The sequence below is a fragment of the Miscanthus floridulus genome, chromosome 8 (genome assembly GCF_019320115.1).
Source record: "Miscanthus floridulus cultivar M001 chromosome 8, ASM1932011v1, whole genome shotgun sequence".
Lineage (NCBI taxonomy): Eukaryota > Viridiplantae > Streptophyta > Magnoliopsida > Poales > Poaceae > Miscanthus > Miscanthus floridulus.
Genome location: NC_089587.1, coordinates 126,203,326 through 126,212,966, shown reverse-complemented (window position 1 = coordinate 126,212,966; position 9,641 = coordinate 126,203,326). Strand labels below are relative to the sequence as shown.

General features: G+C 44.3%; 1 protein-coding gene across 2 annotated transcripts; it reads right to left on the bottom strand.

Annotated features, from left to right (window-relative positions):
- Positions 1-1,042: 1,042 nt before the first annotated feature.
- Positions 1,043-8,918, bottom strand: LOC136473504 (mediator of RNA polymerase II transcription subunit 19a-like). Of its 2 annotated transcripts, none has more exons than XM_066471144.1 (7): positions 8,602-8,918; positions 8,253-8,325; positions 4,018-4,304; positions 3,693-3,935; positions 3,550-3,604; positions 3,317-3,457; positions 1,043-1,342 (listed from the first exon to the last, which is right to left on the bottom strand). In XM_066471144.1, exons 2-6 carry the CDS (start codon positions 8,296-8,298, stop codon positions 3,435-3,437), a joined length of 654 nt encoding a protein of 217 aa, XP_066327241.1. In that variant the 5' UTR covers positions 8,299-8,325; positions 8,602-8,918; the 3' UTR covers positions 1,043-1,342; positions 3,317-3,434. The 2 variants fall into 2 exon arrangements, with proteins under 2 accessions (XP_066327241.1, XP_066327242.1); XM_066471145.1 differs by having other exon boundaries at positions 1,043-1,336.
- Positions 8,919-9,641: the final 723 nt, after the last annotated feature.

The following is a 9,641-nucleotide window of genomic DNA, read 5'->3' as shown; positions in this document are numbered from 1 at the left end:
ATAGTTGCCAGACTCTTGACGCTTGCAAATCAACCTAACCGGTTGAGCGGAGGCCGCAGGTGGCTGACGACTGGTGGACAAGACAGCACGCAACGGCTGCAATCCGTATTAACATGGTGACCACGCAAGCACCGCTCACAGAGAAGAGTGCCTTCACGATTATTTCTAAATCATAAAGACACTCGGGGGGCTACTGTCGGGGTACATAACCGGGGTACCCAAGGCTCGCCTAACAAATCACTCGGGACAGCCCAGCTCCTGTGGCTCGTCTCGACCACTCATTCCCCCGATCCAGACGGCATGCGGCCCACCTCAACCACTCCCTCCTTGACCATGCACCACGCAGTTGCCTCGACCACCTCCGGCCTCAGCCACAAGGAAAGGGTAGGGGTGGGTATAGGCACTAAATGTGCTTGCCCGGACAAGAGCGCATACGCACTCCCTAGGTACAGAGAAAGATGGCTACCGCTCCCCTAGGTACAAAGAAAGACGGCTACCCCTCTGACCACTGGATCCTGGGGCAAAGCGTCACCCCTTGGGCCGCGCCCTTCTGACAGACAAGACCACACCCTGACCAAGCTCCGTTAGGGGCGTGGCTCAACGCCACCTGATCCAGGCCTAACTCAATAGAGAGGCATACAGCCGTACCCACTACGGGCATGGAGCTCACGACCAAGAATAACTCTCACCAAACCAGCCAGATTCAAGGTCCCCCAACCCGACCACAGAGGGCAACACTGCCACGACCAAGGAGGCAGGCAACCCGCAAGGGAAGCAGGCAACCCAGTACAGACGTAGACACTCACATACACGAACGCACACTCACCCCTATGAACGCAGACAAGCACTAATAGTAAAACAAATTTCCAAAGCCCACCTAGTTTAAGGCCATAGCAATACAATACGAGCAGCTACGTGAATAGCTTCAGTTCCACTGCTGCAACTTTGGGACGTCACGGTCTTCAAATTGACTACCGGTATAACTCGATTGATTGTCATACGAGGCTGATAGGAAGTATTCATCATACAGCTACAACACAAGTTTCCTGGATCATGGGCAATTTATCCGCTGCCCCCCATTGAATATTGAATATAATAATATAGTCCTAGGCTTACATATAAGCCCCAGCCCACCTTTGGCTCTGCGGTCTCTGAATTACATGATCATACAAGGCAAGATGAAGTGAGCATAAGTCGAAATGACAAAATAATTTACAACTCCATATGATAAGTTCAAGCTCCCCAAGGAATAATACATGAATCATATCCCATCAGTACAGGTATCTTGTTTCCTCTGTAGCAGCGTAGTATTGAATATTTTTTCCATCTGCGATAACTGCATCTATGACATACAACAAGTGTTGTTAGATTGGTCAGGTGGTACACCGAAAACAAGAACAGTATGCTTTTATCTCGAGATAAAGATTCAAATCATAATAATTCTTGAGCATTCTTTAAAAAAAATCATTGCACTACTTCAATGATAACGATGTGGCCAAAACAACTCTTTTAGAAACCAGAAAGACGATGACAAGGAAATTTTAAAAACGTGAAATATAAAAACAGCAAAGTGCAAAAATTCGCAAAGGCTTCAATTCCTTAGTTGTTTCAGTGGCCAGGCAGATTTGGAAGCATAGAAATTTGTGTTTTTGAGGGAGCTTCCAAATGTCAATGATGTTATGCAGAACATTAGGGATGAAGCCCAATTGTGGTGTAGGCAGGTGGCAAGTCCTCAGTAGCATTTAGCCATAATTATTCTGCTTATAGGACATTGGCCGTAGTTTCTTTATTTGGTCAATCCTCTTGTAGGAACCATATAGTAACATGCTTGTATGAGTAATTGATTATTCTAAGACTCCCTCCTTTTTTTCCTTATAATAGAGTAAAGTCCACTGGCAGTCCTTAAGCTTGTTTATTGTGTCATCTCGGTCCTTAAACTCGCAAATCGTCCATTTAGCTCCTCAATCTCTGTTCAGGTCTAAGAGCCCGTCCAAGCAGGTCTAGAAACTTGCATGTAGGCTGATGTGGCTTACTAACATGAGCTTCACCCCTCGCCTCTCCCCTGAGCTCCATCTCTCCTCTCTCTCAGTTGCTCAGAGGCCACGTGTCGCCCTAGGCTTGGATGGCCATGCATCGTGCATGCCAAGATGTCTGGCTAGAGCTGGTGGCAGTGTAAGCTGCTCTGGCAGGGAAAGCGTGCTGGCGCCACCCTAGCTGAGTGGGTTGTGCCCCTGGCCGCACATCCAAATCAAAGCAACTGTCATCCTTGCACTCGATGGGCATGAAAACCGGCACCGATGATGGCCATGGGATCTCAACAGGTACGCAAAGAAGCCACCGCTCATGGGGATCTCAACAGTGAACTCGGTGAGCATGAAGATGTCGACGCCAATGACGAAGCCAAAGCTGAACCACGTGAGGCACCGGCGCGTCTCAGTCTAGATGCATGTGGACCAGTCGTGGAGGTGGGTCGGCGTCTCACCCAGCTCCCGATGGTAGGCGCCCCAGCTCACGAGCGACAACTCCGAGTAGTCCCTGTGCCGCCACCAGTAGCTCCTCGTCGTTGCTGCAGCTTTGCCTGTGCCCATGCTCCCTCTCCCCTAAGCTAAGCAGTGGCAGGGCCACAGCACCCGAGCCCCTAGCAACACCTTCCCAAGTCACACGTACGCCTCCCCAATCCACGCCAAAGAGAGAGGAGAATGGCGGAGAATGGGCTAGACCCACATGTCAGCATGCACAATAGTATACAGGCATGGGCTAGATCCATTTTACTGGATCTGAGACCCGAATAGAGATTGTGGAATTAAATGGTCGATTTGGGAGACCAAGATGGCACAGCAAAACAAGTTTGAGGACAGCCAGTGGAGTTTACTCTTTAAAATATAATGATGCACAACTCCTGCACGTTCAAGGAAAAAATAAAGAACTATGACATCCAATTTTGTTATTTTGCACAGTTCATCTCTTCATTTCCAATTCTCCCATCATCCAAACCTGTTTTCTGCGTTTTCTTTGTGAGAAAATACCCATAATGAATAATCATCTTATCTTTATTAGAGTAGCATACCATGTACTGCACTAGTTAATCTATGCCAAACTCCAAATGAAGAACAGCTGGTCATGCAAATAAAGTTATATAAAGTTAATCATACTTATGTACTCTAAAAGGCAAAACTTCACTCAAAGAAAATGGAAGTATATGGCTCTAAATGAAGAATAAGATGCCCAAATATGCAAATAAAGTTATATATAGCATGCAATTAAGCATATCTAAATAAATTAACCAATAGACTACAAGAGGTCAAGAAGCACATACCTTTGCCAGAAGAAATGTGGAAAAGAAACACTTTAGAGCCACTCATTAACAACATAAATGGAGTTGAACTAAAATAGAAACATGCACGGCTGCCAATTAACGAAGTCCATCATACATTTCACTGATTTTTGTGCTTTTGTGCTGTCATAAACAGACAAGGACAAGATGGCAATATTAGGAAATATTTATTTTAATTATGGAAATATGATAAAATAATATATACGATACAGTACTTTTCTTGTGATTTTGGACATTTGCCGAACTTCCAGTTACTTCTTGCTTTCTCTTCTGAAATAATAAATGGAAAATATTAGAGCATAGAAATCCTCAGTTCAGACAAGCTCATATCTAAAATAAATAGGATAGATCAGGTAACCTTCTCATGTTTCTTGGAATGATCACCTCCTGAATCATGATTCCCACTCTTGTCCTTTTTCTTTTCTTTGTCTTTGTCCTTATCTTTATCTTTACCTTTACTCCGATCTTTATGCCGATGTTTGTGTTTCTTCTGCTCCTTCTCCTTGTCTCTATCTTTCTCTTTGTGTTTCTTATGCTTCTTTACTTTATCCTTGGACTTGACCTTGGATTTCCCAGATATGGTTGGTGTACCTTTTTCAGCCTGTTTTGAGTACAGATTACTTCAGTAATAAGGAAGAGTCAATATAATCAAAGACATAAAATTCTAACCGAACATATCTTACAGAAGGCAAGTCTACTGGTGCAGTTTCTCGCAGCTGAAATGCTTGTCCTAGTATTTCCATATCAAATGGCTGAATGTAAGCAGTCTTCTCACTTGAATATGAGTTCTGAAAGAGTTGGTCCAACTCCATCCCTTCCCCCTTACGAATTTCTGTGTCGCCCACAACATTGTTAAGATAATTTGTATCTGAAATTGCCAATGGCAAAGGTTTCTTGCAAAAGAAACTATGATGATTCAGCAGCTTGTAGCGACTAATTAAGTCCACAGCACCACTAAGCTCCCGAGGACCTGAAATACCGAAAGAAATCATGGTGATTGAGTATCTACTCTGGGCAATAGAACTAGCAATTGTGAATAACAAGGATCCAGGCTCTTGGAGTCAGACTGGAAAACGGTGATGCTTTGTGCATCATAAACAAAAGAGACTTAATTGAAACGAATATATTTGCCCTCAGAAGTAAAGAAGTCAACAAGCTAGCCATAGTTTGTACTCCCTCCGTCCCAAAAAGAGTGTCATTTTTTACTTTTAGACATCTTGTTTGACCATCCGTCTTATTCAAATTTTTTGTATAAATATCATATATTTTGTTATGACTTATTTTATCATTAGAGATACTTTACTAATGATTTATTTATTTTATAATTTACATAAAATTTTTAAATAAGACGAAAGATCAAACACGATGTCTAAAAGTCAAAAACGTCACTCTTTTTGGGACGGAGAGAGTATACTACATTGAACCTCTAATATCATTACAGGCGCCAAGATACCAACGGCATACATGGTGCCAGTGTCACATATCAAAAACTAATTCCCTAAGGGCATGCACAACACTTACGGTCAACATGACCATAGGGGTGGGCCACCTGATAAAGTGAGCTTTATTACCTCCTCCATCACAACTTGTATCGCTAAAAGAAGCTTGTTGGCAGGTCACAAGGCATAATATAAATAGAAAAACAAAACCTATAGCTCCAATCATCCCTCCCACCTTCTGCAACTATGGGTGTGTTTGGTTGGTGGATGGGGTTGCATCGTATATCCTAGCTGAGGGGATGCAGGCTGAGTGGAACCGTATTTTAGAAAAGGTGTTTGGTGGGGTTGCATGAGCGGAAGCAAAAAAAACTAAGATGTTGTTTGGTTGCCTGCATGAGCGGATGCAACCAACCTGTGAGCCTAACACGTGGGCCCGTCACCCTCATACTGTATCCACTCAGTCTAGCCAGGCAGTGAAGCTCGATTTGGGCGTATTTCGCCAACCTGTATCCACTCATGCAATTGCATGCAGCCAACCAAACAGACTTCAGACTTCTCACTCAACTTTATACGGCTCTGCCCATGCAGGATGAGTGGAGCAGACCAACCAAACACACCCTATGTCATTCCTGCACCATTACAGCAGCAGCGCCTCTCTGCTTCCACTCCCCAGCGATGAGATCCTCTTCCTGTTCCCATTCCCATTCCCCGTTCCCTTCGCAGCGATTTCCCTGAATACCGGCACCTCTTCCCCTGCTTCTCCATGGCTATGACACCCCTCCACCAAAATCGGAGATGCTACATATAGAATCGAGCTCTCGGCTGCCAGATTGAGCTACTATCTGGCTGAGTGAAGGTCCTTATCACCAGATTTATCTCCCCACCAACCACATCAAGCCTCAAGAAGTCGGATCAGGAGGTGCCACCGTGCCAGTACCTGGGTCGAGTCTCTAGCGTCTCTGTCTACACCATGGCCAAATTCAACCAACTGGAATCAGATCTCGTGGTGCCTAGCACTTCACAGAGCTGTGGCGCACCTCTGTGGCCGTCATCTTATTTAGCTCCGCTTATGCTCCCGGTGAGGGAACCAACATTTGAGTACGAAGGAAGAAGAGAAGGACATTTATAGGATGGCTAGGGTTCGTGAGAGAAAGACAAGGGACTTCAACCAAGTTAAGTGCATTAAGGATGAATGGGAGCATCTCTTGGTGAAGGAGGGTGAGATCCGACATCGATGGCAAGAGTATTTTGACAAATTGTTCAATGGTGAGAATATGGACACAACCTTTAAGTTGGATGACTCTTTTGATGACACCAATAGGCGCTTTGTGCGGAGAATCCAAGAATCTGAGGTCAGAGAGGCATTGAAAAGGATGAAAGGAGGTAAGGCGATGGGACCGGATGGTATCCTAATCGAGGTGTGGAGATGTCTCGGGGACATAGCTATAGTATGGCTAACCAAGCTGTTCAACCATATTTTTCGATCGAACAAGATGCCTGATGAATGGAGAAGTATATTGGTACCGATCTACAAGAATAAAGAGGATATTCAAAGTTGTACTAATTACCAGGGAATTAAGTTGATGAGCCATACTATGAAGCTATGGGAGAGAGTTATCGAGCATCGCTTGAGAGCAATAACGCGGGTCTCTATGAACCAATTTGGTTTCATGCCCGGAAGGTCAACCATGGAAGCCATTTTCTTAATAAGACAAGTTATGGAGCGGTATAGGGAGAAGAAGGACCTACATATGATTTTTATTGACTTGGAGAAGGCTTATGATAAAATACCAAGGAATGTTATGTGGTGGGCTTTGGACAAACATAAAGTCCCAACGAAGTACGTCTGGCTCATTAAGGACATGTACAACAATGTTGTGACTAGAGTTCGAACAAGTGATGGAGACACAGATGACTTCCCAATTAGGATAGGACTACATCAAGGATCAACTTTGAGCCCTTATTTGTTTGCCTTAGTGATGGATGAGGTCACAAGGGACATACAAGAGGACATCCCTTGGTGTATGCTTTTCGCGGACGATGTAGTGCTAGTTGATGAAAGCTGGACAGGAGTCAATCAGAAACTGGAGTTATGGCGGGAGACTTTGGAGTCCAAAAGTTTTAGACTCGGTAGAACTAAAACTGAGTATATGAGATGTGACTTCGGCACTACTACTCGGGAGGAGGAAGATATTAGTTTGAAAGGTCAAGTAGTGCCTAGGAAGGATACCTTTTGATATTTAGGATCAATGCTACAGAAAGACGGAGATATTGATGAAGATGTTAGCCATAGAATCAAAGCAGGGTGGATGAAGTGGCGGCAAGTATCTGGTGTTCTATGTGACAAAAGGGCACCATAGAAGCTAAAAGGCAAGTTTTATAGGACGACGATTAGACCTGCTATGTTGTATGGTGCAGAATGTTGGCCTACGAAAAGACGACATGTTCAACAGATAAGTATCACGGAAATGCATATGCTGCATTGGATTTGCAGTCATACAAGAAGGGATCGAGTTCAGAACGATGATATACGTGATAGATTAGGGATAAGCACCAATTGAAGAAAAGCTTGTCCAACACCGGTTGAGATGGTTTGGACATGTCCAACGGAGACCTCCGGAGGCACCGGTGCGTAATGGAATCCTAAGCCAGGATAGTAACGTGAAGAGAGGCAGAGGAAGACCGAAGTTGACTTAGGTAGAGGCAATAAAAGGAGACTTGAAAGGATGGAATATACCCAAAGACTTAGCCTTAGATAGGAGTGCTTGGAAGACAGCTATTCACGTGCATGAACCTTGATTGCTTCTGCTGGGTTTCAACTCTAGCCTACCCTAACTTGTTTGGGACTTAAAGGCTTTGTTGTTGTTGTTGTCGTCCTTATTATTGCCACACAGTAAGCTTTACAGTGGGCCATAAGTTTTTTTTTCTAAGGTGTATTTGCGCAATGTTTATGGCCGGCAACAAACCTGCATTTATTGTTTATTAAGGTGTACTTTTCATTCACAATCCGGTTGCCCTAATTAGCTGTATCAAAAAGGTGCATTATTATCAAGGTCTCCTGGACTAGGTCCAATGCAAATGCCACCAGGGCTGCAAAATTAAAGTACAAAGTTGATTGTGTTGAAGTCAAGTTACTTAAAAAACATGGCATTGTCAAAAGGTACAGTCAATACTAATAGTGCAATAGAGGGTAGCAAGAGCATGAACCTAACAAGAAATAGCCTTAGCAAGAGCACTATTCACTGCAACATTTGCAAATTATCCACAAGTCAATTTGTGCCTTGATCATAAATCAAAATATCCATAAGTCTATATGTTTCCTTTATTCATTTATCTATGTTTGTATCAAAAGTAGTTCCAAACTTAACCATTTGTGAAATTTATTCAACATGCTACCTCAAAAGATGGCCTGGAACTCTACAGTATTTCCTTTCTCAGTTAAAAGTAAGGCGAGTTGAATTAAGAACCAAAAAGCTTACCTCTCCCAAACTTGCCATCAGAACACATCTGGTTAGAGCTTGACATATTGTCCACCAAACCAATATACGTGACCTGAGCATACAAAGTCAGGTTAGCAAGTTATAAAAGTACAACAACAATCTCAAATCAGTCATTTGCCTGAAAAAAAAAATCTCAAACCAGTAGTGATGCTTTGAAAAAAGACCAATCGGCTCGGAATATCTACTAGAGAGAAGAAGTAACCATGTCTCCCATTTTTCAACAGCCAGTGGCTAAAATTGGACATCTTCCACCTGATCTAACCATATCCAACAACTTTATAGAACCCTAGTTGCCCAAAACGGAGGTAAAGTTAGGGTTGGGGCTCACCTTGGAGCGGACTGAAGGAGGAGGACGTGTGGACGCCGGCCGGATTGGTGAGGGAGAGTCGCCGCAAGGAGTCTAGGAGGGGAGTGCCGGTCGGGGACTTGTGGTGCGGGCGACAGCATACGGCGTGGGACGGTAGCGGGGTGCGGCCGGGAGCCGGCAGCGGGACCAGGAGCGACTGCGACGAAGTCTGGATTCCCCCGCGCAGCCGCGCGGCGTGTGGCGGTGCGGGGTGTCGTGTGTGGCTTGACTGATTTGGCTGAACGCCCTAGTGGCTACTGTGCGTTGAATTGAATATCTCCTGTAGGAGCCGGAAATGGGCATCGCGCCGCTCTCTGGTCGCCGGCGACACTTTCAGCCCTTTTCGCTCCGGCCACGCTTTATGAGTAATAGCGGTTTTCTCTCCCAATCAACCAGTGCTATGACTTATCAATCTAGAAACCAATCAATAAACAGACCCTTTGGGATGGGCTGATGGGGTTGAGCCAGCATTTTTATTTTATTTTTGTGTGGGCACAGTTATGTCAACAAGCAACCTTAGAACAACTTTTTTTTTTAGGAATGTAATTGTAAAATAGAAGATTCAAAAACCCTCTTTAAACTTTGAATGATGTGATGACATTAAACTATAAATCTAAGCCGGGTTGTATTCTTCTCCTATCTAGGATTTTCGAGACGTGAGTTTTTACCTACGTAGCTTTTTAACGAGTCAGTTATTGTACGAACAACTCAATATTTATGTTATCTCTTCTATGGTTATCTATGTGATCATGTGATATGTTACGTGTATCTCTGATCTTGAAGATCTGTTAGGGGCGTGCTTGGTTGGCTGGTTTCAGCCGCGAACCAGGCCCTCCACATGCATGGAGCGATTGATTGGTTGGCTACAGTAGGCACCGGGCATGTCCGACGCGGTGCAACGAGAAATTTCCTCGTTTCTGACAGCCTTGGTTGCCGCAGTGCGCGTGATGCCTGACGAGAGAGTGTTCATGCGGGAAGAGAGAGCAACCAAACACCGTTACTCTATGGCTTGGCTGAATAGA